Source organism: Ptychodera flava, chromosome 13, assembly GCF_041260155.1.
Source record: "Ptychodera flava strain L36383 chromosome 13, AS_Pfla_20210202, whole genome shotgun sequence".
Classification (NCBI taxonomy): Eukaryota; Metazoa; Hemichordata; class Enteropneusta; family Ptychoderidae; genus Ptychodera; species Ptychodera flava.
The window spans coordinates 11,982,796-12,002,273 of record NC_091940.1 but is presented as its reverse complement, the minus strand read 5'-3'; the positions used below and the strand labels follow the sequence as shown (position 1 = coordinate 12,002,273).

General features: G+C 38.1%; 1 protein-coding gene across 1 annotated transcript; it reads left to right on the top strand.

The window, feature by feature from the left end:
- Window positions 1-8,850: 8,850 nt before the first annotated feature.
- On the top strand, window positions 8,851-17,643 carry LOC139147420 (GLIPR1-like protein 1). Its single transcript, XM_070718518.1, has 5 exons — window positions 8,851-9,170; window positions 14,132-14,374; window positions 15,108-15,217; window positions 16,482-16,603; window positions 16,954-17,643. Exons 1-5 carry the CDS (start codon window positions 8,904-8,906, stop codon window positions 17,037-17,039), a joined length of 828 nt encoding a protein of 275 aa, XP_070574619.1. The 5' UTR covers window positions 8,851-8,903; the 3' UTR covers window positions 17,040-17,643.
- The last annotated feature ends 1,835 nt before the right edge of the window (window positions 17,644-19,478 follow it).

Below are 19,478 nucleotides of genomic sequence, written 5' to 3'. Positions count from 1 at the left end.
CAAAATGTTTTGCCCTCAATGTCAGCTTGACAAGACAAAGCAAATCAAGGCAATTCATTCGCCTTTGCTTCACAAAAAAGTCAGAACGTTTTCCATTCAGTTTGTCAGCTTATTTTTATGTAATTGTTTGTCTAAGTTTTGCACTACCGTTTGATAATATGAGGTGATGTTACGTGAGAGTAGACGATGATAGATGCGTACGTTGGTATGTGTGTGTGTGGGGGTGTGTGCGATAGGGAGACAGACAGAGATACCTTATACGGATATCTATATTGTAAGTCATCAACGAAGACTTGTGTTAAGAGATGAACAGCAAATATGGCTCCTTGTAAACGTCCTTAATCATTTATAGTCCAGTCAATTTATGGTTAAACCTAGGACTAATTGCAACAGAAATTATTTCTTCACCATGACTTTCCTTATGGTCCTAGAAATGACATACTAAAAGTATAGGAAAATCTAAGCGGTGCAAATAGGTCTAATTTGCATATATTCAAATTAGCAAGTATTTACCGATAAAATGACAATAGAGCCCAGAATTACGCTATCTACATTGATTTTTATTGATTTTTTTTCTTCACTGACAACTTTGGCAGGATCCTGAAAGTTACCTACTAAAATATTATCAAAATGGCTGTTTCCAAATAGAACTAATTTGCATATTTTGGAAGAAATTCACCATTTATAGGTATGAAATGACAATAAAGACCTGAATTACGCTATCTACATTGATTTTTATGCAGTTTTTCTTCACTGACAACTTTTGCAGGATCCTACAAGTTACATACTAAAATATTATCAAAATGGCTGTCATTCAAATAGAACTAATTTGCATATTTTGGAAGAAATTCACCATTTTTACGTATGAAGTGACAATGAAGACCTGAATTAGGCTATGTACATTGATTTGTAATGATATTTTCTTTCCTGCCAACTTAGGCAGGGTTCAGCAAGTTACATACTAAAATATTGTGAAAATGGCTGCCATTCAAATAGAACTAATTTGCATATTTTGGAATAAATTCGCTATTACTATCTAATTACGTCGAAAGTCACACGTAAAAATCCAATCGAGAACGATGTTTTTGGTATTTTACCTTCTTGTTTGCAAACTTTAAGAGATGAATATCAAAAGCCTAGAAAAATACAAATCATGTATATTAGTCTAATTTGCATTTACTGTCTAATTTGCATACATAGGTCCAGGATCAAGTTATAAAATTTTTGTTCTTCTCTTTTATTTGCTGAATAACAAGAAAAGTTTACTTCAACTTTTTTCATTTGCATTATAAAGACAAAGGAATGAAGTTTTACTATTTCTGTTGATTAAGATATGTTTATATTTGTATGAAATATAATGCATACAATATTATTATCTGTTATAATCGTTTTACTAAAATGTAAAGAGTAATTTTAAACATCCTTTACTCGAATTATGTTGATATCAATCAAAAGTGACAAGGCCCATGTCTCCTGCATACTGTATTCAACAATATCATACAAGAAAACTGTGCAGGAATATGCAGAATTATGAATGCCTGAGCTCCTTAGTGTCAGAAACACAATAATGCAGTTATGAATTAATAAAGGAAAGCCCTTATGATTGACTGATTTATGCTTGTCAGGCATACTTCCTATCACGCAGTTCTCATTCTCATTGACACAGTCACCTGTAGAATTTTTCTCATGGACAATTCATTCTTCATCTTCCTCCTCGTCTTCATTGTCATCGTCGTCATCTTCTTCTTCCAATATTGCGGCATTAGTACAACCAGAACCCTTACACTGGCCACAGACAGCTGAACACTCGAGATTATGCTTTCTGCAAGTGCATTTTAGGCTGCTGCAGTCCGTTGAACAGTTGCATCTAACTATATGCAATAGCTTTTCCGGGGCTGCTTCTAGATCAGTCATAACTGGAGTAAGGTGTCCATCAGTGAACACCCAACCCCATTCTTCAGCAGACAAGACCTCACCAAATCCTTTCCATTGTTGTACCTGGAAGTAAACACGTAGGCTGTGGTATTTAGCTGCTGCAGATGTAGGAGGCAAACTTTGTGGTTGTACATGTGATAATTTCGTTGCAGCCTTTTCGCAAAATCGCCTGTATCGAAGTTCATCAAGCCTATCTCCAGTCTTACCATTGTAAAGACATACCAAAGCTTTCTCTCCCGCAACTATGACATCCTCCATGGAAGCAAGGGGATGATCAAATACCTCGGCCTGCTCACGAAATTGGTCACTTGTGACAAACTTCTTGAGAGAGGCACCTTTTCCAATTCCAAAAAGACGTCATGTTGTGTCACATCCAAGAATTGCATGAATGAAAAGAATGTGATTGCAAATGTTTTCTCCAAGCTGCTCCTTTACAATCTTGATATTCCATATTCGGAGTTTTTTTGTAATTCCCTTTGGTTGAGGTTGGAAATGCAAGTCAAAATCCTCAGGGTTTGCATGGTAACAAAGTAAGATCAAGAGATCAGTGTCATCCCCTACAAGGACTGTGTTGGTACTCCTTGCAGAATCGACAGCTTTCTGTACAATGAGTAGATCAGCATCAGCTTCAGCATGATATACCTTGCATTTTTCCCTTTCCAAAGATTGTCCAAGCAGTGTAATAAACCTCTGTTTGTTGCTTGCATTTGATAGAAACATATCTTTCTTCATTGTGAGTTTCATATTCTCAGAAAATGTGACAGTTGCACCAACTTTACCAGCTGCCCGTCGCTGCTGTGTCATGTGCTTGGTGGAGGTCCTTTGATAACCATCAAAAACAATTATTGCTTCACCATACCTCTTCTTTACATAGTTGCAATATATTATACAAATTTCATTGTACGTTGGGAATCCTCGAGGCCAGGGTACACGGTGAATAAGCGCACCGCCATCAAGGACATATTGGACTTTACTTTCCGGCCCTGCAGAATCAGCCAATGATACCATAGCCCATATGGCATCAGCAAGTAGAGGCTTCTGTGGTTGCCTTAACATAAAAGGGAAGAATCAAAAAGTGCAGTTGGGTAACTGCACAGCTCATATTTAAAGATATCTTCCATATTATCAGATGTCTTGCAGGTCATGATAAGCCGTTGAAACAGGAGAAGTGGATCAACCTGAACTTTTTGATCATCAATTTTGACAGATGATTTTACACCAAGTGTGATGACCTCACTGCGTTTGAACGTGAAATTTGCAACTGATTGTTCATTCATAGCTTTGAGGATTCTCTCCCCTATGTCTTTAGCCCTATCAACATTCACAGAACTATCTGCATGGACACCACTCATAATGTTCCTAAATCCTTGCTGAGGAGTAAAGGGATTTCTGTCAATGAAAGAACGCAACAGGATGTTGATGTCCTTCATATCTCGTAACTGTCTTGCTTTTGCCATTTCTTTGTTTTGCTCGCCAGTGCTATATTTTATGCCCGTCAATTCCTGCATAGCTCGATTAATCTCAGCGCAGGCTGGCATTGACAATAGCCAAGTCAGACGTTGTTGTTCAGTCATACCACGCCCTCTTGTCAGACCACCACTTGTCTTTAAACTTCTCATCAGTACTTGCTCTATTGCAAGGTCTGTGGATAGGCCTGCCCATTTCCGATCGCTTCTTCTAACTACGTGGTATCCTTCCTCAAAGCTTTTGTAAACATCTGGATGTTCCTCTTCAAGGCAATACATTGATTGCAGATATAAGCGAGCTGATTTGCTGTATAGATTATGACCCGAAGCAGCTAAATATGGTAGCATTTCTGATACTGATTCAAGATGCAGATCCCATTTACCAGTACGTTCTGCCTTCAAAAACTTTCTAAGAATGTCTACCATGTCCATATACTGTAACCAGACTTTAGCTGTTCTATTAGAAGTCATTGACTCTTTATGACGATTGAGTTTGTCTCTGATTCTTTCCAGAACAGGAGCTGCAGTAGCCTCCTCTGCTGATTTTGTCCCATCCATTACTTCTTCATACACTGCTTTTGCTTCCCGAAGGTCATTGTTGTCCAGTGTTAATTCATATGATATAATAGCTGGCTGAAATTCAGGATGTGTTTCATCATCCTCTCCGGGAATTTCATCTTGGTGATTGGCAATAGTAATTTCCATAGCAGCAGACAGAATGAGTGCGTTGAGAACTGCATCAACCAGAAAATGTGCTCTTACTGCTCGTGCAATTGCTTTGCCGGAGAAAATCTGTTCAACTGCTTTTGGAGCATATATTAGTTCAAGGACTTCTCGTAGACCAGAACCAGCCATCAGATACCCAATACTGCCTAGAAAACTCATTTCAGTGTGCAATCCACCAAGGCGTAACACTGTTTTTCGTAAATCACTATCCAAAGGAGCTGAGACTACAATATTGAAAGCTTTCCACCACAGGGGCTGGTCAAATGTTATTACTGGTGTGACATTGTGTTGCCTCGCGTGTCCAGAAATGAAATTAAGAGTGGAAAAGATACATGAAATGTCACTTGCACTCATATCAATCATTGGAAGAAACACAAATGATGATTTCCCAGGATGATTACCGCGGTGAACAAATTTAACTGCATCATACCGGACCAATTTGGTCTAGATGAACTAAAGAGGAGTGATGTCTTCCATAGGTTTGCAGTTGGATCAAGAACATTTTGGGCGACCAATCATTTGTATTTAATATCTACCATACTCTGACCTTCTACCCTGTGGTACTGTATCTGAATGTGCCCAGTCGTAGATATATCATGCGGGAACACTTTCTCTCTTGGAACAGGATCACGCTCTTTAATTGCTGGAGTAACAGTAGCTATGATACCCATGCCATGAAATGTATCATATCCATCTAAGGTTCTTATATTGTGATCTACATTGTCAGCAGCATATTGGACAAACTCAGAAGTCAAATGTGGTATATTTGTTCCCTGTGACACAGCTGCATTTTGGCCAAATCTCTGTACCTCTTGGTAAGAACTGCAGAATCCATGAGAATGGAGTGTATCGATTAGAAAACGTGATGCAAAGTGGTGATGGAGCTGTACAGCTAATCCAAGCTGAAGTGGCGCAAGAATTACCCTTGGACGGGCTGCTTGGATGATGGCTTGCCCAATAGAGGCTAACTTTAATGTTTTATCATTTCCCACAAACATCATTTGTAGGAGGAGTCTGAGACTCTCTGGTATAAAATTGACACACTCCTCTTCAGACTCAATTTCATATGATGCAGGATATGATTCATAGCATGTTTTGAGTGATTTAATGTCTTCCTTTATCAACTTAGCAGCAGCTTCTATTATGTGGTTTTTCTCCTTTTCTGGTTCTTCAATGTTATGAGTATGCAAATCATGGAGAACGGACTCTGCAGTATCGCGAAATGTAACAACATTGCTTTTACCATTAATTTCCGTTATTATAATTTTTTCCCCAAAATGTTCTTTTAGTTTCATCTTCATATGCTTATGGCTATATGCTGTACTTTCTGTGTCTATCAAAAATCTGTCCATTAGTTCCGTTAGGTCGACCAATGTTATTTGCTCATCATCATTATGTTCTAGAAAATTCACAACTTGCAGAAAGGCATCGTTTCTTTCATCGTCAGGTGGTCTTCCGACTCTTTTCTTTTTAGAAACATTTTTATTAGATCTGTATTTCATTGGAACATACTTTCCCGTACGAAAATTAACACTACATGCCTGATGATACATAGCATCGGCAGCAGGCAGATCATGCACACTCAGAATTCTATCTCGTACACTATTTGCCCAATCATCTTGTCTTTCACTACATATTGCTAGAACTGAATCTTTATAGTCAAGAGTGGTAACAGGAAACACATCTTGACACTTTTTTCTCTGTTTTTCTAACTTTATTTGAGTGCCACAGAAGAAACAATCAGTACTAAAACTGAAGGCTTCTTCCGCTGATCGTAATGTGGTGCGTTCATTATTTGTTTTTGCACTCTGAGTAGCCTCTTTCTTTGCTTGGGCAATTTTAATTGAATTACAGTGTGTACGACGACATTTTTGATGTACTTGTTGCCCAGGAACTGTGTTAATAGTTGGGTCATTTCGTTCTTCACTTGCTCTGTTAACACTTTGACTCCCTTTTTCACGTAGGGTGACTATCTGTAAATTCTCACTACGAAGAGGTTCCTTACATATGACACATGAAGTATTCGCTTCCATTGTCTGTTATGTACTATGATAGTACGACTGACAGAAAACGAGAAGGAAAACTATCAAACCTAGTTGTTAGAATTATCAACACGTCTCCAAGAAGTGAAAATGTGGCAAAACATATATTTTAATCCACTTTGTTACAGCTACGGTACCTTATCGTACTAGAGTGTTTCAAATACTCTAGAAAAGTAGTATGTAAAAACGCCTCTGCGGTACTGTAGACGTAGTTCACTTTGAATATGCTTTCAAAAATTACTTACTTTCTGAAGGGGACTTAACTAAAATATCACACGTTCATACCTTTATACAGGCATTGAAGACTGAGTCGTGATGAATATTATCAGTTTTTATTTTATAATTAGAGCAGATGCTTAGGAGTGCACATCTTCTTGTTGAAAGAATGCAATGGCTAAGTTCCTGAAACCTTTAGAGAATTTCTAAATGCATTAGTCTGTGTTCATCACATTAGGTTGAGGACAGTTGATTACCTAATTTAGCCACAGGGAGGTGGAAAATTCTTTTAACCACAAGAATTAGCACTCGTCCATAAAACTGAATCTCTTAAAAAACGCACGATGAAGAAATAATCCCTAAACTTCTAATGATATTATAACATATAATTATTTATCATCAATGAAATTCAGTGGTAATTGAAATGTTATCATGAAAAATGACCAATAACCTTACATTCGGTGAAGACTAAAACTTGACCATGAAAACAATTTGAATAAATCAATGCATTAATTGTCATGTTTGTATCAGATTTATCTTTGAATTTATTTAAGAACTTAATATTCAAAAGATAACAAAGGACTAAAATCACAAAAACAGTAAATGTTAACGACTGGCTAACGGGAGCGTCAGGGAATGAGGGCAGTTGCCAATCCAATCACAGAAACTTTATCAACAGCTGGTTAATATCAATGCTTGCTTTTAATGTTAATTCAAATTAGGCTCTATTGTACAACTTTGGTTTTTATTGTATTGACTTATAGGATGTCATTTCTCGCAAAAGTGTATATTGAGAAAATAATTTGTTGCATTCGATCCTTTTTAAATTATCGTTTACTAATTTTACTAATTGTTAACTTTACAGGAAAATGAGAATGTCATGGCAGCCGCGTTTGATTAATGACAATAATGAGATTTTCTTAAAAGTAAACCAAATTTAATAAACATTTTTCAAACATTAGAATAATTTCCACCCCGTCAACTGTACTCAATAAATTTAACAAAAATCATTTAACAGCTGCAATTTATAATCACAATCTCCCTTGAATTTATGCAAATTAGGACCTGGTACACAATTTAGATTTTGTTTGATTTTTAGTCTGTCATTTCTGCAACCTTCCCTAAATTGCATGTTAAAAAAATATTTTCTGTTAGAACTAATCCAATGTTAAATTTAGTGATTCAATTGGTAGGCTATAAGGAAAATTTGAATTTTATGGCCGCCATATTGGATTTATGGAAATGAGTTTTTTAAGTAATAGTATAACATATTCAAAAACACTGCCCAAATTGTAATAACAATAAATATTCACCAAATATCCATAATAATTCAAGTTTAAATCCCTTCATCACATAGAAAGTGCTTACTGATAATGAAATCATGCAAATGATTCCCTTTTGTGTTTATGCAAATTTGAACCTGTTGCACCCTTTAGATTTTTTTATACTTTTAGGATGACATTTCTCGGACCTTCCAAAATTGCATGAAGAAGAAATAATTTCTGTTGCAATTAGTCTTAAGTTAAATTTAGTCATTTCATCAATGGATTAAAAGGAAAATTTGGATTTTATGGCCGCCATATTGGATTTATGCAAATGGGGAGTTTTTAATTACAGTAAAATTTATTCAAAAACATTGCCTAAATTGTAATCACAAAAAATAATCATTAAAAATCCCTAAAAAGTCAAGTTTAAATCACTTCATTACACAGAAAGTGTTTACTAGTAATAATATTATGCAAATGATTCCCTTTTATGTTTATGCAAATTAGGACCTGTTGCACCACTTAGATTTTTCTATACTTTTAGTATGTCATTTCTAGGACCCCAAGGAAAGTCATGGTGAAGAAATAATTTCTGTTGCAATTAGTCCTAGGTTTACCCCTTTTTTGGCTTAGATTGACTGGACTAATAGGAAATCGGCCGAGTCATGTATTTCTTCAAGCGTGCTTGCTTTTTATCGTGCTTTCTTCTACAAAACGTAATACACGTCGTCGCTTTTATAGGCCTATAGGAAAATGGGCCGTAGACTGAGCTGATATGTATAGCATTGACCAAATAGGAACTAGGGATTTATAAGTAACGAATTTGTTCAGACCACTGAACAGGGTAGTAAGGTGAGTAAAGTAAAGCAAAGATTAGCTTCCGTGAATTTAGCAGTCCAAACTTCTGTATTTGGAACCTTCAGGACCCCGGTTTGAGGAACATTTGCTGGTTGTAAAGGGGTACAAAAGTTGTTATCGTTTAGTCAGACGTCAATTGTGTCACTTCACCGATGAATATGAAGTGTTCCATTAGAACCATTTTTTCAGTGTAGGGCTGTTCAAATATCAAATTCCCTACTCCTCAAATGCTACAATGATGACTTGACTGGTATAGTACACAAACGATTTAATGAGTCGCGCCCCCTGGCGATAAATGTCCAAATTGAAAAATTTGCCCACATTTAAAAGTGACACAGTAAACACTTCCTTGTTTGAAGTCACGCGATACCCTGCTCTAACCCACTTTCGCAAATATGACCTCAGGAGTACATTCGCGGATTTTGCTGCTTTTGGCTGTGACCACTCTGTCGCTGATCTCTGCAGATAACGAACCCAGTGTTGAGAAGTCAAACAAGTCATTTTTCAATGTAGGAAGCCAAGAAAACGGTAAGGGATCAAGTCATCAACGTCGAGTCAAACGTTCCACCGACTTCACTTCGGATGAGATCAGCACCATGTTAGCACGGCACAACTATCACAGAACAAACGTCAACCCCACAGCAGCCGATATGAAGTACATGGTAAGAGTGTCCTCTCACTGAAACTATGAACTGTATACAAGAACTTACGATAAAAGTGCAATCTTTTTAGAGCTGATCTATTTTGGCAATTTTAATATTTTAAGTGGCGCAATTTAAAAAAGGGAAACAAATAGCGGAAATAAACATGAACAGTGATAGACACTCTGTCAAGACTGCTTGTGAATTACATAGTGACACAGAAAGTGACACCGAAACTAACATCGAAACAGACAATTGTTGTCACCCAATGAACATTCGTATACTCAATCGACAAAACGTTGTAACTCAGCTAGAGATAGACTAAGAGGTATTTTTTCGTATCCGGACTGTCACAACACAACACACAGTAAAGGTTGTTTTGCATGTAGCTGGGTATGCCAAGTAGGGCAAACATGTTTCCCGAGGTATCCAGGGTAAACACTGTCGAGGATTATTTTTCAAAGTGACACTCTTTCCGAATGATATAAACAAAATCTAAACACAATATACGTAGAATTCCAATACCCTCTTCAAATTGCTTCATGCAACGGTTAGGAAGTGCGACCACTTGTGTATGCTAAAGGCTGTATCAGGGACTCAAGGGCTTATCGCGATGACTACAGATAGCTTTGGTCTAGCATTTTCTATCGTCCATGTTGACCTATTGACATGGCATGTACGTATCTTTTCATGTAGGCGGAACATCGTTAAAATATGTTGAACAATACTGACGCAAGATAGCGCATTAACTCAAAGTGTTGCCAGTTTTATCGATAAATTAAACCTTGTTTTGTTGTCACTTTCATCGTCACGGTTGTTGAGTAACCGTGTCAAAACTTGCCCCGACTCCTTATGTGTTGTTTACAGCTGTAAAACGGAGAATTTTCTGCAGCTCGCGATTACTGAAATATCTGGAAAGTTACATGTAATCCTCGCCAATGCACTACATCGAACATAACATGTCACAACCCAACACCGTAAGAGATATTAATCAATTGAAGAGATGTCGAAAATTCCCAACACAGAGGCCTAGTATGAATATTATTATTTGTCAGTTTGATTATCCTTTAGTACTGTGATTTCTGTAAAATGAGGTAATTATTCGGACATTTACACTGCGTGGAGGGCGAGTCTGAAACAACATTTCAAATGATAAAATAACGAATGCACATGTTCATAATTTATGATTGAACGATTGCTGATATGTCGGCTTTCTCCCAGTACTGAATCACTAAATAGGATTTCGATGAGTCTCGCCATTCACGATTATTTAACGGCGATTGTTGTGATGTCACATGTTGATCGACTGCTGTGCGCAACGACAATTTTCTCAACTCAGTTTTGCAAGATCACATCAAAACTGGGGGATAGGTTTCGAGACTTTGGAGTCAGGCAAGCGTACGAAAGAACTTGTCTTTATTGTCAATCTCCTGGCACCACAACACGTGTGGGATGACATTTCCCTGATTTCCCTATCACGAATCCGCGGAAAACTGACCATGAACACTCCCATGATGGACAGAAAGTCACGAAGGGAAACGTTTCAATCCATTCCAAGGAAACCTGACTCGTCTTCAACTTTGAAAATATGTCAGGGCTCGAAATTAACTTTTTTTCCCCGGTAGTCCCATTGGGCTACCATTTTCTGAAGTTGGTAGCCCAGTGACAAGGTCTGGTAGCCCATGCATGTGTGAAGAGTTATTTGTAAAGGATATTTTTATTTATATCTGGACAATGAAAGATTCATTTTTCATGATTCTATCCAGAAAGTGAATTTTCTAGTCACTTGACATCAATACCCGCAGATCATAGCCCTAGGAGAACGGTATAGCATGTGTAGTGGACAACGGTGACGCCTTAAAGTTTGACGAACTATTCACACATAAGAAGAGCTTATATGCAAATTTTGATATTCGCCATGACAACGACTTTTCACTCAGCACGTGTAAACATAACATGGCTAAAATAAGTTGGCTATGAATTTCAGGATGACAACTTGGTACAGTCATATTCCTAATACTTTCGTGGCAATTTTGGCTATATTTCTCCACCATAGTACACTATCATGGGATGAGACTCGTACACTTCGGAACCGTCATCTTTTTCTTTGCAGTTTGAATAATTTTGTGTTTAATTGTGATTGATACATTGTGATTACATAACCATGAAAATGGATTTTCATTGGCCATCATTTCCCGAGCCTGTCATCCAAGTACATCAGTCCAGATAATATTTTATTGAAAGTTTGTCGCAACAAATTCGATTGCTGTGTCCAGCTGCGCCGACAGTATGAGCGTCGGTCATCTCACAGAGACCAACATCATGTCGCCCACTCGGTAATTTTATGTCCCAGGCTTTGGTAGTCCGTGTGGGCTACCATTGCATAGGTTTTGGTAGCCCCAGGGAAAAGTTGGTAGTCTGTGGACGCGGGACTACAGCTAATTTCGAGATATAGTCTTTTATAACTGAAAAATTGGACAAGTAAATTTAAATTTAAACCGTTATTTTGATTTCCCGCCTTTTTTGGTAATATTAAAAAAAAAATAGCATATGGTGTCCCAGTGGAAAACATTCAGCACTATGTATATATTATATTGGACTACTCTGTTTTGTCTGTGAAGATTCCAATGCATATATGCACTGCGTACTGTGTTTTTGCTTTATCTGCATGAGGGCGCCATTTTATGTTTGGGCAAACAGTTATTATTTTTCTTGCTCAAAATTTCACATGTAGTCCCAGTAGACAGTTTATTCTACCTGTATAAACACCCCTAAATGAGTACATTCCCATGAACTTGTTTTAGTTTGGAAATAAAATCACAAAAAATAATGCTAAAGGATACAGCTAACGGGCCTTAAAGTTCCACGATATCAATGTTGCAAGTATGATCGCATTGGGAGACCTGTGGACGGAGATATGGTATCGATGCTGCAGGGATTTAGCAAGATCTAGTTTGTACAAATGTACAAAGGGCAAAGTTATCATATCATGCGTATCACTTTACCGTTTTACTTCAGTGTATAATCTTTACGGCCCTGATACGGCTTTTGCGGCCCGAGGTCGTACGGTGGAAGGGCCCGAGCGTGCGCGGGGCCGTACGCTGTACGACCAAGGGACGTAAAGGTTTTATCATATACCTTATGAAATGATAAATGTGTGGTTCACATAATATTCAACATTGTTTAGGCGATAAAAATGCGTGCGATATAAAAACTTCATCGCCATTTGTGTCAATTTTTCAGAAAAGCGATGGCCGCTTCGGTCGCGAACTGACATATATAATGACATCATTTGTTTACCGCAGAATTCTAGAACGCGCAGAGCAACATGCATACTGGTACGTGCCCAACAAAGATCTAGGCTGCATTCGAGGTGTAAGAAGGACAAAAGCGTGATGTCAATGTATTGTAATTTATTCTGAACACGCACTTAGTATACACAGGATTTCACTAGAATTCAGAAATATAAGCCGATGTCACCACAGGGGACTCGTGCTTGTTGTTTATTTGTGTCTGTTTGTTTGTGTGTATGTGTTTGTTTTTGTTTATTTGTTATTTTTAATAAAATAACAGCGAAAAGCTGTTTTGTTAATATTTGTCAATAAAGAGCAGTTTATTTATTTGTTTGTTTGTTTATATATTTGTTTGTTTGTTTGTTGATACGTATTTCCGATGGTTAGGGTTAGGGTTAGGCTTAAGTTAGGGTTAGGGTTAGGGTTAGGCTTAAGTTAGGTTAGAGTTAGGGTGTAGGCTTAAGTTAGGGTTAGGCTGTTAGGTTAGGGTTAGGTTAGGCTTATTCACTCCCTCTCAATATATGGAGGGAGTGAATAAGCCTAACCCTAACCCTAACCCTAACCCTAACTTAAGCCTAACCCTAACCCTAACCATCGGAAATACGTATCAACAAACAAACAAACAAACAAACAAACAAATATATAAACAAACAAACAAATAAATAAACTGCTCTTTATTGACAAATATTAACAAAACAGCTTTTTGCTGTTATTTTATTAAAAATAACAAATAAACAAACACAAACACATACACACAAACAAACAGACACAAATAAACAACAAGCACGAGTCCCCTGTGATGTCACCGGCGCAGCTCCACTGTCGCCACGCGCCACTAAGCTTACGATCTGATCTCGCGCTGGCTTTGTGTATACGGATGGAACGTTTGCAGATAGCAACGTGCGTAGTAACCAGAGTCAAAGTAGTTCAGAAATGCACGCGATTGCCCATATTTGGGCACCGGGCCGGGGCGTGATACGTAAAAAATGCACGGATCTGAGGGCGCTTTCTCCCACACAGGCACGTGAATGTAGGTATACGATAACATGTATTATGTTCATTTAATTGAAAAAGTGAAGATAAAATGACACAACCGAAATTTTACAAAGTAAATGGGTTGATATTGTTGATAAAGAGAATATGGACGATTAATTATCGCTAAAATTGAACAAAATTAAGAAAATTTCTCGCCTCGAAAATTTTCACGGTTACTCCCCAAATTTTATACAACTTCAGGAAAAGAAAATCTAAAACAGAGCCAAATAACCAACTTAATATAACATGTCGAATTATCAAGCCATGTCAAATTCTCAAATTCTGTCAAATTCTGACATGGAACTGTTCTTGGACGAACGGTAACGAAGACGCCGCGAGGGCAACGCGCAAACAAAACAATGAGCTTATAATAGTCCTCGGTTCGACCTTTATTGTACAGTCTCAGAGTTAACATTAAAGAGAATGTGAAGAGCACGGCCTGTTATATATGACTGATCTCTGAAAGTTGTACGGGGCATTAGTTTAAAAAGTTATCTTGTTATCAAGCTATGACAATCGTTAGTTTTGTTTGTTTTTGTGCCTTTGACTTGCAAGAAATGAATAATACAACTTTTGCAAAGATAAAACTGAGTCAAGCAATCAGAGAAAACTTTAAACGTTCCTAAAAGCACAAACGAAAGTTTTTCTTTTCAGTCATGGGACAATGACCTGGCAGCTATGGCTCAGGAATGGTCCGAAGGATGTAAATGGGGACATGGTAACCCGCCAAACAACTCCTCATTTCCAATTGTTGGTCAGAATCTTTGGCTCGGAGGGCCGCACTCCCCTTCGGACTCGATCGACGTTGAGGGCGTGGTGGATAGTTGGCATAGCGAAGTGAGTGATTATGATTTTGACTCAAACACGTGTTCCAATGTGTGCGGTCATTACACCCAGGTAGGTCACGAACATAACCGCTGTTTACCATCTTTGTGTGAAGCTTGGCGTTACGTAGAACCGAGACAAAAGTAGAGATACATTTATTGTGTAATCACCCATAATCACAAATTAAGGTTTTTGGTTCATGAATTTAAGCGATTACCATTATTCAAATTTACAGCTCTATGCAAATGTAAGAAAGTCACGCTATTGATCGGACGTGCCGTGTTTAGTCCCAGAATCTAAATACTTTGCCATGTTACAGGCGTTCATTGTCTTTGAATCTTGCATATGATATCTGTGAATATATAGCGACTAAACTTGAGTAAAAAATAAACTGAAAAAATGTTCCGTTTTTCTTTGTCGGAGAATGCATATGTTTCAAAATGTGTTTCCTGTACGATCATTTGACTCCCATCATGACTAGACTCCCATCATCATGCCTATCATGATTATTCAAATTTATCATACAGTCAAAGCGATGCTATGAGAATTCCAAAACTTCCGTCATCGGTAATCCCCTATTGTGAGCCCACGGTCCTGTAACTTCCCGTTTAAACTGTTGCCGAAATTTTATCGCGATTTTACAGAATATGGCGATTAGTTTTACAATTATGCCAACAAATTATAATATTGAACAATTTGTTTGAAGATCAGCCATTCGGACAAGGTATATAATTATTAAATCTATTCATAAGTGAACATATACCTCATTTGGCGCGTTTCGTCGATTTCCACATTTCCTCTACAGGTGGTGTGGGCTTCGTCGTATGCTGTTGGTTGTGGCATCGCTCACTGCCCGACTGTGACGTCATCGAACTTCGTGGACGCCTTCCTGGTCACCTGCAATTACGGACCCGCGTAAGTATAGGGAGAGTTGCCAGCATGATGACGTTTTTAGTTCAATAATAATCCCGAAATTTTCCCCGCGCTCAGTTCACTTTCTTTACTGCTCGATAATTACGAATTGGACGTTTACCACGATTCGTTGCCCGTCTTTTGGTCGAAGCAAAATTTAACAACCATAGAAAATGCTACAAATTTATTGTAGCAACATTGAATATTATATTAGAGAATTATCTGAAATTTATTACTGAATCAGATGTTATTATTCAACTCATTCGCAATGCCCTTATTTTGAAATAAGAACCAGTATTCTATCGGTAATGGGTAGTGAAACAACTTACGGTAATCCTCTCTGAAGAGATGCAGACCTCTTATAACCTTTAATCTCTCCTTTAGCTGTCGCTTGTGATTTATATTCCGTTATTTTTATCCTGATTGTAAATTGCAGTGTCTTTCTCTGCTTCCAAAAACGTCATATACACATCTTCTCAGAACAGCCTGTGCTATTTCCGTACGGGTAAACGTTAGTGTTGACGACTTATTTCACCAATTTGAAATTTCATTTGTGAAACACTGACGTTTGAAGACCTCAAAAGTGCCCCCGACCTCAGAGTGGTCCCCATGTTAAGTGTCCGGTAAGATAGGGGGTTAAACTCAAGTCTGGCCATACCTACCGCATAACGGACGCTTTTGTAGTCACGTGGACATTTTTGATGTAATATAAGCTGCTATTTAATACCTTAAGTTGGAAAGAAATTATACAAAATCAGGGATGACCACAGAATTAAAAAATGGGGAGGGTTAGTGTCCATATAAATCATGACTTATCTTTAAAGTTATATTTGAAGTCATATCGACATCTGGAAGTCATTCTAATCGCTGCTCTTAAATACATGTTGGGTATGAAAACAATTTGCAGCAGTGCTGTGGCGTATCGATCGCGCTCGCGGGTCAAGTGTTCATCACCACAGAACTGTGCACTGCCAAGCCAGGCCATAGACGTTTTTGGTAGTTTACTTTGACCGGGACTATGACACCGATCGGTTCACGACCCACTGTCTACTTCTGCTAGCTACCTCGATAATATAAACATGTTGCATATATTGGTGTGCAGGAGCAGCTAATACTAATCAAATGAAGAAAAGCAGTATTTATCGTAAAAAAACTTTCTGGGCAAACATATAACCATCATTAGAGATAAGATATAATTTATGCAATAAATGACCAACGGGGATGAATGCAGCAATTTTAATATGTACATGCTTTTGACGTTTCACAGAGGAAATTATCCGAGGCAGCCTTACACAAGCGGAACTCCATGCTCGCTGTGCGATGATGAATTAGACAGTTGCCGAGAGGACCAGTGCAGTGAGACCCACATCAATACAAACCTTAATCAAGGTACTCACAAGTTGTCACTGCAATGATTAGTGTGATAACCTGTTCGTTTCCTTGGAGGAAAATATTGCATAACAAAATGGGGAAGATATGAGAGAATAAATGAGACCAAGATATGGGAACGATTTACAATATTTTCCGTGACAATCCGCCGGTAAACTCATTTACATATTTTGAAGAACGTCAAAATATCTGTTCCTGTATTCATTGGTTTTTGGATGTTAATTTGTCAAAATAAAGTACCCTAAGTTTATGATAGCGATGATATACATGCTAATTTGATATGAAAAATGTAAACGACACTTCAACATGAGTCGACTGAACGAACGGTGTTTATTGTTGTCTTCCACCAGATTCCGGTACCATTCCTGTGGATAGAGCGACATCTACGGCAGTTCTATTGGCAGTTCTGTTCTCTGCGGCGTTCTGTATTTCCTAATGCAAAGGATCTATAGGAGTGTCGGCAAGGCTTAAAAAATGCACGTATTTTGTATATAAGTTCGGGGTTCACATACAGGAAGATGTCGGTCAGGTGTATCAAATAATACTGAACCATTTCCTTATTGCGCCGCCACAGCTATAGTAAATCTTCTTACGTTCCATAAGTATACATGGTTGACGAGCCTCTCTTACCACACAGTGATATTTACAGATTTACAATTATTGCCCAGCTTCAGAAGAAGGTCCCTAGGCGAGACTTCTTTCTGTTGCACACCAGTGTTTTGGATGTAAAAGGAATGCTTTGCAAGTTCCCAAAATCCAATTAATTGTACCTCAGAGGGGTCACTTAATTCGGTTACAAATTTGGTCATCAAAGCTTGGGCAAATAATTCGTTACAACATAAACAGAACAGTATACCAATACAATAAATCGAAGTTTTCCGAAGTGAAAATACCCAGGTTGTGTTTTTAAGGCGTATTGTGCTTTAAGAATATTCAACCGACTGGCTATCTTCAATATTGATTTCGTATTTGTATATTTTTTGTAAGTTTAATACTTTTATTGCTAACATTCTCTCGAATAAAATTATTACCAAAGTCGATAGTTCAGTCTTCGATAATTTTTGTCACAAATGGCAGTCCATGCAATAAAAAAATTAAAAAACTCTCTTTATTTGGAAAAAAATATAGCTTCCTTTTCGTTTGTCTGTTTGTTTTAGCGTGTCATAGACAATATCCTTTGGTCAGAATTCTGCATCGCAATGCTTCGTACATTTGCATGGCAGTGCCAGTCCGCGTTATTATTGGGTTCACAAAATTTCAGGTCAAAATACCTATGTAATTCAGAAGAACTAAAACCACATAGTGATAACAAATACAATTGTAAAGGTCGGAAGTTGTGCATGCTTTAATAAAGTCGATAAGCCCGCGTGTTTTCTGATATGTTTTCGATCCAAATGAGTTACTGCACCATTTGATTCGATTGTCTAGTACAAAAAATGATCTTGTCTCCGGTTTGGGACACCACCCTTGACGTTGCCTAACCCCATGCTCGTCGCGTGCTCAACGAGTTCCCTAGTGTAACTCGGACTTTATCCATTGCTAGGCCAAACGATGAATGAAATTGAACATTTTTGTAATTTTTAGGACAGGATCGATACACACTATCAACTGAAAAATATCAACCATATCAATCAATAATTAATTAAATCAATCAATCAATCTATAAAAAAATCCCAAACAATATCGACCCTCTCTATCAATTCATCTTCGGAAAATCAGTGAATCATCTTAAATATTAGATTACTGTAACTGCTGAATGAGAATGTCTGCAAATGAGCGATCAAAATTCTCTGTTGTCCTCGTGGACTGATATTTCAAAGCATCGAAAGCATCGATCAGGTCGAGACGAGAAAGACAATAAATCAGCCCGACGAAAGACATCATGTAAAGTAAAACTTACTGACAAATATGCTCGAGCCTTGCAACGTCATCGTGATATTAGTATTTTCCCCTTTTATATCGAAGAAAATTTGAATGAAATATACTTTCTTTCCGATTGTGTTCGTCAATTTGTCGAAATTTTTGTCATTCCTAATTTACCTACTCTTTGTCTTTGTCGATCGATCGAATCAATTTCACCCTTAATGTCCTATCCTAATATGTCTGATTACTATACATCTACCATCGAGAACAATAGAATTTAGCGTGCGCTAAAAAAGCCGTACGGAACTCGCGCCCGTTCCGTACGGCACGGTTTCAAGGCGCCCCATTCCCTGCGGCTGTATCTACGCGTTCACAGTAGAACGGTTTCAAGGGACCCCTTGGACGAGTGCCAGAACAAGTCTCGCGCGCGCTCTGTACGTACGTATGTGTGTAGTGCACACACTCCAAAACTTGCAGAAGCGCGTCCGAGGTAGCGTTCCACACTGGCGCGATAAAATCGGAACAAAAATTGTTGACATTGCACGAAAACGGTCACTACTCCGACATTTTGATGCCCCGATCAGGAATGTAAGATGTATAATAATAAGGTTATTACGAAAATACCGCAAAGGATGCACTCGGACATTGGCGCCTCGCATCGCCCTCCGCTTCGCGTCGGGCGATACGCTGCGCCAATGTCCTCGTGCATCCTTTGCGGTATTTTCGTAATAACCTCATATTACTGTATCGTATACTAGTAGTCTCTTGTGACGTGTTCCGGCAAACAAACACAGACATGTTAGGCCCCAGTATATATATTGTGCACTAAAACGGACAATTTGCGAGATGTTTTGCGAAAGGACGAATAAATCAAGTGTCATTACGCCCGCGGCTACACCAGGTCATTCTCAGCATTAGAGATACCTACTGAAGACAAAGTTTGCCTATTTGAAGACGGGAAGGTCTAGACGGTAGCTATGGCGGTTCTACCCATCAACAAAATTGCTTGAGT